The sequence below is a fragment of the Platalea leucorodia genome, assembly GCF_965183815.1.
Source record: "Platalea leucorodia genome assembly, chromosome: 6".
In the NCBI taxonomy this organism is placed as follows: domain Eukaryota; kingdom Metazoa; phylum Chordata; class Aves; order Pelecaniformes; family Threskiornithidae; genus Platalea; species Platalea leucorodia.
Window position 1 is genome coordinate 59,689,578 of NC_138828.1, and position 15,363 is coordinate 59,704,940.

At 40.7% G+C, this 15,363-nt stretch overlaps 2 protein-coding genes across 7 annotated transcripts in view; one reads left to right on the forward strand and one right to left on the reverse strand.

Moving 5' to 3' along the window:
* The window catches only part of ATP8A1 (ATPase phospholipid transporting 8A1), a 122,674-nt gene extending 115,691 nt beyond the window's left edge, over positions 1-6,983 (forward strand). For 5 of the 6 annotated variants that reach the window (XM_082316025.1, XM_082316026.1, XM_082316027.1 and 2 more), the window contains 2 exons: positions 1,989-2,080; positions 2,425-6,983. In XM_082316025.1, coding sequence (XP_082172151.1) covers positions 1,989-2,080; positions 2,425-2,522 — 190 coding nt within the window. In that variant the 3' untranslated portion in view covers positions 2,523-6,983. Of the gene's footprint in view, positions 1-1,988; positions 2,081-2,424 lie in introns of those variants that run through there. The other variant, XR_014228618.1, reaches the window with a different exon arrangement.
* A 4,979-nt stretch (positions 6,984-11,962) lies between these two features.
* Positions 11,963-13,633, reverse strand: SHISA3 (shisa family member 3; the record flags this gene model as incomplete). Its single annotated transcript, XM_082315543.1, has 2 exons — positions 11,963-12,414; positions 13,348-13,633. 2 exons carry the CDS (start codon positions 13,631-13,633, stop codon positions 11,963-11,965), a joined length of 738 nt encoding a protein of 245 aa, XP_082171669.1.
* Between the last annotated feature and the right edge of the window lie 1,730 nt (positions 13,634-15,363).

Sequence of the window (15,363 nt, forward strand, 5' to 3'; positions counted from 1 at the left end):
ATTTATTTATTCACTCTATGTATACTTGTGGTTTAAACGTCAGTCCCTAATTTTTTATTAATCTTGTCACTTTAACAGTTTGTAGCTCTGAACTAAAAAACAAGGCTCCTACACAGCATAGAGGAGCAATTAGGATGAAAAAAAAATTATTAAAAACAAAACCCAAGCAAACAAACAAAAAAATCCCCAAAGAGCCAGTGTATGAAAACACTGAGAGTAAAGTGTGTCTCAGTACTCCAGCCTCTCCATTCTTGGTTCAGTCAGCAGATGCCAGCTGCTTTCCTGGAATTGGTACGTAATTCCTTTTTTACAAGGAAGTCTCATTCCATCTTTTCCTTCAAAACATGGCCACAGAAGCAGTTTCCCCTGCCTGTCCTCTTACCCTGTAGATTTTGCAGTTAGCATTCCTCCATGGATGTGGGAATAATAGGTTTATTTCCCTCTTTCAGCTTAGAACCACCACACTGGAGGGGAACAGAAAGGGGAGATAGCCCATTAGTCTCTCCAGTTTAAAACAATGGTTCACCTTCATATATAAGAAGTATATAGTCACTGAAGAAAGAATTAGCATTTCTAATCTACTGGTTTGAATGTTAATCTAGTAAGGGAAGCAATCTAGTTCCATTCTTTGCACCACTTAGTCTGGTAGGTAGTCTGGGAAGGTTAAGTCTGTTGAGCTAATTGACAATAATATTAAAAAGTAATTTGACTGATCAAAACTCAGTAACGTAAGTATTTGAAATCTGTTATACTTGGTACGTCCTTACACAAGAGACAACTTTGATAATATAGGAAAACTATAATAAAATCAAATCACTATATACTCAGAATAAACATAAGACTTTTTTTTTAAGTGAACTAATTTTTAGACCACTTCACATGGGGAGGGGCTGGATTTTTCAGCATTGGAAATGTTTAAATGATAAGTTGCTATTTCTCTGAAACACAAGCTCTAATTCACAGTGAATACCAAATTTAGAGGAAGAAATTGAAGGTTTTGTGTGAGTTTTTTTAATGTAGTTCCTTGCACATCTTTAATATGTTATCAAAATTGTCAGATTTTGAAAGCTTTCTGAGCTATGGCTAGTCCGTCTGTTACTCATTTAGTAATGTAGGATCCTATCTGAGAGAACTTTAAATATAAGAAAGATGTACGGTAAGGAAACCTGATACCTTCACTGCTCCGTTCCTTACAGTTTGCAGCATTCAGCTGATGCTTGAGTCTCGGTTTAAAAACTGTTCAATACTCCTTCAGTTTTCTAGTTGGGCTGAAATGGAGAGTCACTTGGATCACATTAAAGCTCAATAAACATATAACACAACAGACTCAGTATTGCTGAGAAGGAAGGAGATGGGCTGAAGTGACCAACCTCTAGTAGTAATAGTAGTCTGTTATTTGGGTATGATCTCCAGAAAAACTGATCCCCAGAGTTTTACGGGGAATACACCTTGCTAGAACAGTTTTCATGGAAGCAAGATGTTTCTCTACATGCAGCTGATGGCCACAAATATGACTTTTCCTCCATCTTCTTTTGCCATCCGTTTGGGGTACTGTGTCAGTAGAAGCTAAGAGCACTTCCTTATGTAAGAAAAAGACAGACTGTAATTTGGCCTGGCACTAATCAGGCCATGCTATGTCAAGGAAGCCAGTGCCTTCCCTTCACACTGCATGTTTCTAAAGGAGTCATGCTCAAATGTTTATAATATTATTCATTTATTTGTATTGTCAGCACACAAGAGTGCTTCAAACAGCTGTTTTGCCTGTATTGTGGCAAGTAAAAACATTACCAGGGATCTGGGCTTCATAGTCTGCCCTTGCACACACTTTTAATTATCTCCTTAATAATTAGTTCAGGCACAATTAAAAAAGAAAAAGGAGAATGAAGACTTCTCATTTAATAATTAATTCCCATTTAACAGACTCAGAGACAAAGGGATACTGTAATTAGTAAATAGATATTTTTCTCACGTGTCCACTTTCTTTCTAGCTTAACTGAAAGAGCCCAACTACTGAAGAATGTTTTTAAGAAGAACCATGTGAACTTGTATCGCTCTGACTCTCTGCAGCAAAACTTGCTTCGTAAGTGTTCGCTGACAAAAATTAATATCCATTAATAATATAGAAGTAAAATTCTACCTTTCACTGCATTTGTTTATAGTAAAGATGCAGTATCCTAAACCCAGTAGACCATGTTCTTTGCCTGTTGGTAGGTTTCTCTTCATTTCTAAGATACTGCACAGAGTTATTTCTGCTATTTTATAATTGCAAAATTATATAAGAAACGGCATGGGTTTTCTACCTACTAATTGCTAAAAAGAGGTTTATTCCTCTCTATTGACCTTTGTTAAGCTGTTTTTATTAAAGCTTTAACAAAAAAAATCTGATCAAAACTTAATTGGTTTCTATTTTGGTTATACCTGCAGATGGCTACGCCTTCTCTCAAGATGAAAATGGAATAGTTTCCCAGTCTGAAGTAATAAGAGCTTACGATACCACAAAACAAAGGCCTGAGGAATGGTGAAGGAAGACTGCTCAATATTTAGGCCTTAGTAGTTACTTTTGTGAGACAGACTACTAGATCTTTGCTGGGAGCTGCGACCATGGCCCAGTTATCAGAGATTTAAACAGCTATGATGGTCTTGTTCCATAAAGTTTGGATTTGTGTATTCAGTAGACATAAGCACTGTGCAACTATACTGTAACACACCATCTCTAAATTTTTTGACAAGTATTTGCTTAGCCTTTGTAAACAGATATTGGAATTTACCTTGTATCTTGCCAGCTTGCTTATTTTACAATGAAGTTGAATCAACACTGGTCATATACTGGGAAGGCAATGGTCAGATCGCTAAACATACTTTACATTGACAGACCATTAGCATCTGTGAAGGTTTTTAAGTGTTAATATATTTAAATACAGTTGATAACAAGCCTTTGATTTCAACAAGTGCTAAAAAAAAAATAGTAACTTAATGGTGTTAATTCACCTTCTTTGAGAAAGACTTTGAGTGAAGATGTTTATAGATGTTTGTGTCAAACTAACCTAAAAACGTTTGCCAAAGAAGTTCCATAAATGTTTTCTGTTGTTAGAAATAATTTGAAAGGAAATTAACTCCAGTCCTGATTTCAGAACTGCATGCTTGAGTCTCCGCACTTGAGGAGAAAGATTTACAGTACAGCAGGTCTAATTTGAGTGGCCTTTATGGCATTTGCTTTCAAAACTGCAAGTCTTTGCACCTTTGGCCTTATACAAGCTTTTCCCTTATATTAATTTAGTATTGCATATGTTGAAAATGGCTGCCACCTTGTAAAACTGAGTACACATATTATTCTGTTCAATTTTTTAAGAATTGCTCTGCCTTACTTCCCTTTAGCAAACTTTAATTATTTTTGCGATGCTTAGTAGTATTAGCTTATGCTGTAGGTTCAAAAGAAAGTTTGTTTTAATGTATTTTTTAAAATTAATTAAATTTTCAACATTTTTATACTAAAATTATTTGAAATGCATACATTGAAATAGAGAGCAAAGCATGCCCTTCGCTAGTCTGTGGTATGTACTGCTTTATTTGCACTAAAGCCACTTCCTGTAAAGGTGTGAAATACGTTGCAGCAGCCTCTTTACAACTTACTGGTCATGCAGAAGACCTATATACTCTCACCTTTAATTAAAAATGGAGAGGAAGTGACTGCAGAAAAAGATACACACCTGCTTTAAGGGAAAAAAAAAAAAAAGGAGGCAGGTGTTAAATGAGAAGATCGTGATAACTTTTTTAAGTAGTTATATTTGGTATTTCTCAGCTTACCACCCAACAACCATCAGGTTTCAAGCTAAGAAAAGCTACTTTAACTCCAGAATTTAGTTAAATCTTGCAGTTTTTTAGTCCATGTTTAATTCTGAGTTTAAAAGCCACCATAATTACATTTAAAATACATTTTTCTATAGTGGCAGTTGGTTTTATTTTTAATTAAATTTCTGCGCATTACTTAGAAATGATCTTTTTTTTTTTTTCTTTGAATGGAGATCAACTAGATGGAAAAGCAGAACAATGACATCCCCAATGATCTGTTAAATTAAGAATTTCCTCTTTGCTCTCCAAATCATCCACTTTCAACTTAAAAGTAACAAGTCATCCCATCCCATCTTTTCTCTGCCCTCCTTCATTTGTCATATACTTACTAAAGGTGACTTTACCTCCTTGCTTTTCATCTAACTAAACACTTTATTGCACTATCCAAGTTTCTTACGCTCCATTCTAAGAGAAACTTACAAATGCACATGGAAAGCCCAACAAAAGGACTATATGAAAGTACATATTTAGGAAGGCGTATCAATGGGAAGGCAGTCTGCATTTCATATGCATGTTATGCAATGTCTTCCTCTCACTTTCTCGGAGTGATCTTTAAACAGAAAACAGAAGACACAGGGACAAAGGAAACGTATCCCACTAGAAACAGTACTGCCAGTCAGTCATGCAGACAAGAACTGCCTTCAGAAAAGCCATTTCAGGCATAGATAAATAGATGGATCAATATGGGAGGGCCAAATCACTTGACCTAAGGCAAGAAAAAATTTGGGGGCATGCCCCTTTCCTAAAATGGGGGTCCCTATTTTCTGTCATCCAAGGGACAATGACCAACTTCAAAACATTTCTGAAATTAACCATGACACTGTTGCTCCTTTATAATCTTTCAGTGTACTTAACTCATATAAAACTACTCCATCCATGCATATTCTTTTTATGGGTAAATTTTTAATTATTATTGGTGGTTTTCTGTTCTAAATGGTTTAACTGCTGATTTTGCAGATGGGATGTGAGGACTAGAATGCATTGTAAAGTATTTACAATGTGAAATTACATGATCTCTTATTCTTCCCATGAAATAAAATTCTGTCCCATCATTGTAATACAGTTTGTGGAAAATAACACACAGCATATCCCCAGTTTAACTAGCTTAAGGAAGAAAGCAACTGAAACAGCTCTAAGATCCTAAATTTAGACTAATTTAAGGTTGTTAAGATAGTCTTATCACAGCGTTTCATCCTTACATCTTTACAGAATTTGAAGTAGTATTTCACAAAGTGCATTTTTCATTTTTGTTACTTCTGATGAGTTTTTCTCCTGTCTCTGTACTTTTTCTACACACTGTATGTTATTTATTGTCTGGTAATTAGTGGTTGGAAGATATTGCTTCCTGGAAATAGTAAAAAAGACAATGTGGCAATTCTAACTATGGTTTTTGATTGCTCATGCAATTCCATTTTAAAATATAAGATCATCTTAGCTATGTGTGCCCACTTTTAAATCAGGTGAAGTATACAATATGCACTTTATTTTCATGTTGAGTACACAGTAATATAATCTATTACCATCCTGTTAGTACATCCTATCTTTGTTAAAATAAGGGGATTGTGCAGATGTTTATTTAAAGAAAAAATAGTTTAGGCAAAAATGCTCGTAACAATGCCTCTGTTCTTATTGTTTGAAAATTCAAATTTGTATTAAATATAGAACTCGCATGGACTTTTCCATCTGTTTCATATGCACTGCATAACAATTACAAGTTAGTATTAAAAATTTCAATCAAAAAGTTGAACCAGTGCCACTTAGAAATCAGATATCTTATATAAATACTGTTGCTTGATTATTTTTAAATATATACATATATATATATAAATGATTCAAAAGAGTAAGTAACAGGAAACAAATTTTAACAAACCTATTGATAATTTGTATTTGGAATTTTTTCTTGCCATTTCCTAATTTTACACTTATTTTTGCAAAGCAGTTGCAACAGATTTATACTTAGTCATCATTCTATTTGTATGAAATGATAAATAAAATATTTTGAAACACTAAGAGATAGCTGAAAATTCCTATATGTCCACATGCATCCATAAAATTCACTGTGTTACAAAGATGCGCGTTAAGTGTCTTGAGACTTCTTTTGTTACATTTAAACCCATCTTGAATGATGAGTAACTTGGAATACATGTTAAATTTAAGGAGAGAAGTTATTTCCCTTTTTTCTTACGTATTGTGTAAAAGCACTTGTAGTTCTGATGAATTTGTCATTCTGTCTGCATGAGGCAATATTTCTAAGTGTTCTGAGGCAATGGTGGCTGCTGTTCCCTGTTTTTTAATGCCTTCGTTAAAAGTCTGCTCATAATATATCGAGAAGCTAGCGCTATGTAAGCAAATGAGTTTGTCAGTTCAACTTTCTTGGTACTGGATGTTTTCACTGGTAACAAAACTCAACAGATGAGTTTCTCCTTCCCCTCCTCTGCCCTCACTCCCCCAGTTTCCTCGCTGTTAACCAACAGATCTTTATTAAACAAAGGAATATTTTAGCATTCCAAACCTGGTTCCTGCTTATGCAAACCGTTACTCACATAGGCTTCAACTGGACTGTTCGTGAGTATAAGGACTACTCATCTGAGTAATGATGTGCAAAGCTGGGCACTTTGGAGGGCTAATACTTTAACTTAAATGAATGCATTTCCATATAGAGGGTGATTTGTAATTGCAAAGCTGTGACCAGAACAAGTTTTTTTAAAAATCATATTTTATGGTGTTTCTTTATTGTAGAATAGAAGCCATAAATGCATTAATATTGTTTTTCTACTTCAACTTAATTTTTCATTAAGATTTTCAGTGTTTGATATGTATGAACCGCTGCAGAAAGCGGTCGGTCTGTAATAGCAAAATTTGCATTCAAGGTAAAGTGAGGTTTTAGAGCTCCACTAAGCCATTACTGCTGAAACTGTTGTGGAAATTATGAAGCTGCATGAATGAAGACTTTTTGACTCGGTGTTTATGGTAGTTTCTCAGGTTTAGTTTTAACTGGATGTTAAATGCACTGTGTTTTATAAATAGTTATTCTCTTTTAGTAACACATTCAGTTCTATGCAGTGTTACATGTCATTTGGCATTTGGTGAATGTGCATGTTTTGAACTGCAAATTTTAAATGTTTTGTCTTTTAATTGTTAAAAAATGAATAAACTTTGCCATTAAATGAAGAAACTTTGTTGAATTGATTGGTTGCAATTGCTAGGGATTACTTTCAAAGGAAAGCGTATATCCCATCACTCTTGGTTCTGAATTCTTTAAAATTAGACATATCAGAAATAGCATTTCACAAATACTAAAGAATTCTTATATTATTAGGTAAACTGAAAAAGTAGAACATGGTTTTAAGGTTTTTTTAAACACCTATTTTGAGATGTCTTTTTCAGTTCTCATGTGAAGTCCAGAAAGAGTTTACAAGAACAAAAACAAACAAAAAAAAAGAACAAAATTTAAAAAAAAAAAGGGGGGGGAGCACGGGAGTCTGCAATTTAGTGATCTGCAGCAGAGCCCTAACATAGTTCTGGTGGTGATACCGTATTTTGAAAGAGAAGCATGCAGTACAAGACTGGTAGAGCAGGAATAAGGAAACATCTCATTTTTCAGAAGACAGTGATAAATACTGTATCCTCTGGCTGTGGTAGTAGCAGGTATTTCTTTCCCCTAACAGTGCCCACCCACTGAATAAAAATCAATCTATCCAAACCTAAACTGTTTTGGTTGTAGATACATGGTTGATTCTTTATATACACTAGACAACTAATTTATTTTGTGGATTTTGTGTTCTGTCAAGGCAGGTTGGATAATAGATGCATCTTTCACGCGGTTAGTTTCACGATACCCAGTCTTTAATGGTAGAGCTGGTTTAAGGAGATTCCACTTCATGGTGTGTCACCACCTCTATTACGCTGGCAGTCATGAGGCCATTGAAATTATTCAGGTTATAATCCAGTTTATAATGATCCAGGCTCCCTTGCAAATCCTTTCCCTCCTTTCTTACAGCAAATGTTATTTTTAAGCTAAATGATTTCACTAACCTGCTTTACACCACAGCCCCCTGAATTTGCACAAGTCGTAGATGGAGACAATAAAAAGAAGGGAAAGGCATTTCTTATTCTGCCTTTGCTAATGAAGACAGCGTAGCATGGAATTACAGCCTCAATGCAATTGCGAATCAAAACCTGTTTACGTGAGTATTGTGGAGCAGCAGGTCCCTCAAAGGCAGAAGCTGTGTTCAGAGGATTTCAGCTCCACACAGCGCATCGCAATATGCAGAAAAACAGCACCAAAAATTGACTCCATATCCTTAATGTTACTGTCAAGCTTTAACTGAACAGTAGTGACAAAGTAACTTTGAAATTGCCACTTTTTTTTAAGTTCCAGTGGGATTAGTATTACAAATAATCCATGGTCTCACATAACTATATACCGTACCGCTTACCTAGTTTCAAATAAAATCCTTCAGACATTCTTGCAAGTATGTGTAAAGTTTTTCCTAGCACTGAAGACTTTTGATGCATTTTGGAGATGCACACTGAAACCCAAAGTGTAGAAACACAAAACAAATGGCTGATCTAATTCATGCCACTGTTATTCTTTGCCCACAGAAGGCTTGGGTTCCGGACGTGCTATTACGTTAATGGCAATCAAAGCATTTTGTGCATAATGTGTGTGAATTACAATAATTTTGATTTATTTTAGATTGGTGTCACTCTAGTAAAATGAGTATGAACTAACTCCAGTATTACAAAAGAAATAGTTAAACCTACCGTGTTAAAAAACAAGCATGGCAGTAAAGCAAGTACTGTGTAAACATCACTTCTGCTAGCAAGCAATTTCTTTTAGTTCAAGCATACCTCTGGCCCTTCAAACTGTTCCATTAGTCATTAAAACTGTGTATCAGAATGCCATTTGTATTCTGTCTGCGGGCTTTAGGAAAATGACTATTTTCTATAAGTCATCGGAGCATCTAGTGCCAATAGGTCCTTTTCAACGTTCGACATTCTCACCTGCACCCTGAATCCACTGGGTGAAAAACTACGGGCACAGGCCACAAGCGTTTCAGTCCGTGGGCTTGTGTTCTGGCCACCTCCCTTCAGCTATATAGGTCACTGCCACTGTAGCTACATGAACAATGATTTATAGATTCTTCTGAATGTATAGATTCTTCTTTGTCTATCTATTTGCAGATGATGCATAATCCCCCCCTCACCTGCTTTACAGGCAACCCAGCGCAGCTATTTTAACTACACCTAATCCTTCCCAGCCTTAGACCCCCATCTGCAGGATTTGTTACACTCTGGCCACCAGTCTGTCAAGTGTTTGCACTCTATAAACTTATAGACTTATATAAGTCTGATTGAATGAAATTACTCCTGTGTGTCAAGCTCTTCAAGCATTTTATGAGGTCAAACCTATTACGCAGCATCAGGGGAGGAAAGGAAGCAGCTCCGAGGGGTCTTCCCTGCGAGGCCGAGTTTCGCACTACATGGCGAAACGCACAGCCTCTGCTGAGGCCAAATAATCATTAAAATCAGTAAGCCTGTACGCAAGCGTAGCAAAAATCCACCCGTGTTAAAACATTAATAAATCTGACTGTAGAGCCCAGAGAGACCACTACAGCGAGGCAGCCTGGCCTGTTCGGTGCTCGCTGCCAAGCGTCGCCAGGCAGTAACCGCGTCCAGCTCCCGCCGTCTCTGCGCACAGCCTCCCCCGAGGGAAACACGGCCCTTCGGTACCCACCACCTCTGTCAGCGGCTCTGGCGACTACTCACTCTTCACAGGAATGTAAAATCGCACCTGCTTAACTAGAATTGATCACCTTTCTGCTTCCAGAAGGGTCTCTGTTGCCTTGGTTTACTAGATAAAAAAAATTTCTACTACTTGAAGACTTACACTTTTAAAAAATAGTTTAACTGTTTTCCTGTTTCTGCTGTATGCAGGAATGATCAGCAGATCTCGCAGGACGCTTTCCAAACAGAGCTGATATCTGTTGCAATATTAAATGATGTTTCTAAAAAGTTACTTGATGAACACTCCCGTATTTCTTATCCATTCAAAATGTGCAGTGAAAAAGAGTCCTATGAAACATCATCAAAGGTGGGCAAAAATTTACCTGCCCCTTCCTTGAAGACTGTTTCTTAAAAATCGCAAGCCAAAACACTTACCTTTCAAGTCATTTCCCAAGTACTCGAAATCTACTTTTTAGATTTTAATAAAACATACACTACTGTGTATCATTATTTTGGTTTGTAATTAACTATTACAACATTCAAGCTAAAGCTTATTACTTAAAGCATCATTGTATACAACTTAAGCGGTCTTTCCGCTTAGAAACTGCATTTCCAGCAGTAATATCTATTGGATTGTAATGTTAGTTATGCAATAAAAAGCATATTAATAGGATTATTTCAAAATATTTTTTTCATAAATGCTAAGATACTAATTGTTAGATATTTGCTACGAAAAAAAATTCTATTCAACTCTTGAGGAAGAACCAATGAAGCTTTTCTACAATCCAGAGTACGCTCTAAGTCAGAATAGAAGTGCTGTAATCTGAATATGCACCGATACGCTAGGACTTGTAAAATAGGTCGGCTATAATGTACTTCAACAGATCCTATACCCAGGGAGTTCAGGGCTGATAAAACAGGACAGTTCAGCCTCTGGCGCTGTAGATTCTGACACACAGAATGACTTCGTTTGTTCACAAAAAGAAGTATACAGAGAAGCCCTTTAATGACTGCATTTTTTCTTGAGTATTTTCCATTTGCTTGCTGCATGTGTTTGGTTTATATGCGGTTTTTTCGTCTTCCCTTTGGTTTGTTGGTTTACTTGGGTGAAGGAATGTAGAAGGGCAAACAACATTTATTCCTAGGGCAGGATGTTTTAAATTAAAATGCCCAACTCATCAGCGTAGTTTTTACCACATTTTTACCACAGTTACATATAAAAGACATTAATCTATTAGTTTGCTATATAGTCAGAATTTTATATTATATTAAATCTGCACAACAAGTGCAGTTAAAGATGTCAATCACTTACAAAAGCAAAATTAACTATTTTTAACAGGAAAAAATACAGTATAGTTAGACCATCAAAATGAAAACTGGCTCATCAAACACTATCTGTACAGAGACATCCAGATGACACAACATTTCAACCACACAGTTTATTGATAATGCTTTTTTTGGTGTGACTACTAAATAATTAGTGTTGTCAATGCTGTAAATACATTTTAAATTACAAGCTTGTCTTTACATTTTATACACGACTAATTTTACAAATAGAACTTTATGATCAGTTTGTCCAACTTACAGGTGGCTGAGCAAAAAGTCAACAATAAATATCGCCTTCTGAAAAATGCTTTAATATAACACCATTTTTAGAATTTTATGCGGAGAAGTTATTAGTGATATTGCTGAATACATTCTGCTTTTCTCAGAGATAATTATTTGGCTGCTTGGGACTGGCTCATTTTCAATTAGCCTAATTAGTACTAGTTTTATCTATCGTCGTTAAAGTTTACTAATACAAATACGCAGTGTAAGTTCAGGTATATTATGTGTATTTTAAAAACCCTATGCATTTTGACACCTGTAGGAAAATTCTTCCTCTTATTTTCATTGCTCATGGAAGTGGGAAGCAGTCAGCTGTCTTCAGGATCCTCTTTAGTAAATACGACTCCTCTCTCACTTCTCAGGCTTACTGCTGCTCTACAGAACTAGTCTGATTATTACCAGTGGAACACAGCCACCGTTTGTTAACCACGTTAATAGCATTTAGGGTTAAAATGTCATTTATAACGCTGTGAAATGAGTACCTTTATCCCAAAACATTTTTTCTACTTGTCTCTGAACACGTTCTGCATGAATTAGACTGAGTGATCAGAGCAGTCAGTTTTTAGAGCAACTAAGTTTGGAATATTTTACAATTCATTTGTAAGTGTGACCCAAGCTTGGGAAATGAGATCCCAAATGAGACCTTGCGCTTTTCAAGGGCAACTCACCCACGGGAACGGTTCTGCCTCCTGCAGCCCCAGAGCATGTCAGCGTGACACCCAACAGCAGCGGTCCCTGCGCTTCCGAAGGCTGCGTTATTTCTTGACAACTCCTTTCAGCTCTGACTAAAATCGGAGCAGCTCTTCCCAGCCAGGGCAGGCTCCGGCTGGAGAGGGTACCCGAAGTACGGCGGCGACACCAGAAATCCCGACGGCTGGGTCAGGTGGACTGCATGGGCTGTCTGGAAGCAGCCAGATGTGTACGGTGGAGGCGGCGATGCCACAAGGCACCCTGGCTCTGCCCGGGGAAAGGAGAACCTGCGAACGGAGCCGCCAGTCGAACTGGAACTTGTCGCGGTACTGGACTGCCTCGACGGCGTCCTGAAGCTCGTCGAGGCCAGTATCATGGGAAGAGTCTCGGTCTGGTAGCTCCGCAGAGAAAATCGTATTGGCTGCGACGGTTGTTTAGGTCTTAAACATGTGCAACAATAAACCGCTACCAGAGAGCCCACGATAATGAAGGCAATAAATATTGATCCAACAATGAGGAATGGAACGTAGATTGGTTCTGGGAGAAGAAAGAATAAGAAAATCCGCGCACGTTAGCCTACTGAAGTAACAGGTCTGCTGCGTAGAAATAAACTCCATACAGTTTATGAAGCCCCCCATCGCTTCAGTCCCAGTAACGCGCGGAGCTGCTCAGCAGACAGAGCTTCCGACTATTACCATTAGAACAAAATTAAAGTTAAACCCTGTATGTACCAGCCAAAATTTCCTTCTGTTGACAGTTTTAATAGTTACCAATGGTAAAAGCTGTCTACACCGTGTCCCGTTTGCTGGTTCTAGTTAGGTTTTGCTCAAGAATCGCACTCCTCTCCCCCTCCCTCATCCCCCAAAACCGTCGGGGCTGTCCAATCTAACAGCTTGAATCTGCAGGCAAAGCTCAAATGCTGCAGATGCTGTTAGGTCGCGTGGAAAATAAGGGCAGAATGTGTGACTTGGGAAACTAGTCTCCGTGTGCGCTGCCGGATTTCTTTTGTTTGAAAACCTGACGGCCCCTCGCTCGGTGGGGCTGTGCCTGCAGAGCACCGGAGCCCAGCCGCACCTCCGGGAACAACAAACTGAAACAGACACAGTTACGTTTGCCCATGCAAACTTAAAATACGAATGCGCCTTCCAGTTCGGATGGATCCAGCTGCTGGGGCCCCTTTTGACCGTGCAGTGAGGACACCGACCGCACCCCCGGGCGCCCGCTCTGCCGCCCGCCGCGGGGCCGCTCGGGCAGCCGGGACCCGCCGCCCGCGGCCCCGCACCCCCGGCGCCTCCTCCCGGTGCGCACCTGGAGCCGCGCCCGCTCCTGCCCACCCGCCGGGCCGCGCCGGGCCGGGCCGGGCCAGGGAGCCCCGCAGCCGCCGCGGGGGCGGCCGCCGGGCTCCGGCCGGGGGATGCTCCTCGGGGGCCGGCTCCCGCCCGCCCCGGGACCCGCGGGCCGGGCACTCACGGGCGGTGACTCCCGGGTCCGGGGGCTCCCGGTCGTTGGTGCAGCCGCCCTGCTCCAGGCGGGCCTCGGCGGCGGCGCAGCAGTAGCGCAGCGCGCAGGAGCCGCAGCAGATGGTGGCGGCCGCCGTGTCGAAGCCCTCGGGGCACTGGAAGCCCTCGTGGTAGCCGCCCTGCCCGTCCACCCAGCCGTGGCAGTACTCGCCGCCGCCGGGCTGGCCCCCGCCGCCGCCGCCCAGCAGTCCCAGCAGGAGGCAGCGCAGCAGCAGCGCCCGCCGCCGCCCCGCCATCGCCCCGCCGCCGCCGCCGCCGCCGGCCGGCTGCCCGCCCGCCCCACCGGGGCAGGCAGGGGGCGGCCCCGGTGCGGAGCGGGGCCTCCTGCGCCGCGCCCGGGGGTGGGGGCAGCTCCCCCCGGCCCCCGCAGCCGCGCCCCCGCGGGGCCGCCCCGCTCACCTGCCGCCGCGGCCCCCGCCGCTGCCCGCGCCCCTCCGCCGCGGCGGCTTCGTGCCCGCTCCGGCCGCGCGTCGCTGCCCGCCCCCGGCCCCCGGGGCTGGGCCGGTCCCGCTCCGTCCCGGCCCTGTGAGTCGCACGGGGACGAGCCTGGGGGCAGCGGGGTCTGCGGCCGGAGCAGCCTGCGCCTTTCGGGGGCTCCTCCCTGCCGGCCGCTCGGGCGTTCAGCCGCCGTGCAAAACCGGCTGAGCTGAAATGCGGGCGCCGTCCCTGCCGGCACACCTCCCTGCGCCCCTTGCCTGCCCGCTAGCCTGGCGCCCGCAGCGGAAAGGTTTCTTGCATTGGCCGTTTATTAAAGGAGCCCTGCGCTTCTGAGAGTTAGAAACACAAGCACAGCGTATGATTTATTACTAAGACTCGTTGCTTTTTAACCTGTTTCCTTTCCTCAATACTTTTTATGTGCAAAGACCTAGCAGTATATCCCCAGAAGATTTATCACCTCTTTTAGTCAAACACCAGGCCTGTCACCTTTATTTTCCAAAGGGAGTGGGTGAGTGTGGGGCTGAGGAGGAGGGACGCATCTGTTCATATGAGTGTCTGATCCTTTTTCTGCTGGAAGAATAATAGCAAGTCACCAAGCATCAGGAAAACCACAAAAGGAACTGCTTATTCATTTATTCTAGAGAAAAAAAAAATATTTTAAATGAACTGAGCAGATTTGGACTTCTGGTTTAAGCAAAGCAACTTTTCTTTAAATGATGTCTCCCCAGCGTGCTCTCTGAGAGGCGCTCCTGCTGTAACAGTAAAAGTGCTTATGAAACCAGCGCTATATTAAAGTTGGGCTGAACTAAAGAATTCATTTTTACTGCATCCGAAACTTCCTGCTATCATTTACCGCTGGGGTATGAATATGTATATCGGCGTCTGACCACTTGTCAAAGATTTTGAATGCCCGTGTCAGTAATTTCCGAAGTTGGCAGGTTTAGTGAAACAAAAGGAACAAAGTGTGCTGTGTACCAGCAATAAAACTGTGCGCCCAGAACCATCTATCAAGACCTTAGACTCCTGGCCAACCCCTAAATACAGTCCACAAGCACAATATTTGTGTTTGTTTTTCTTTTAACTAATCTATTCTCTTTTTTTTTTCCCCTCTGACCCTTTTTTCTCTATTTTGATTTCCTTAAGTATAACCAGTACTACCAGATAGGAAAAGCAAATCAAAAAATTGTATAAATGCAAATATTTTTCATGGCTATTTAACAGGTGTAGGTATAGAAATAACAAAATTGGATATTAAAGAAAACAGATTTCGAACGTGAAGATGTGATAGTCTGTCCTCTTCTGCATTTTCGTTTTGAAATGATGATGTGAATTAAACTTGTACCAGCTGTCCTGACTCTGAGTTCCTAGTTTTTATAGGCCAATGTTAAATATTAATATAGTATTGCATTTACTTCACTGTGGTTTTAGAGCAAACATAGCCTCCATGGAATGTTTTAAAATGTATGGCTTTTAAAGGCCTAATCCAGCTTCCAGGAAGGTCAAAAGGAATCTCTTTGTTGACCAGGAT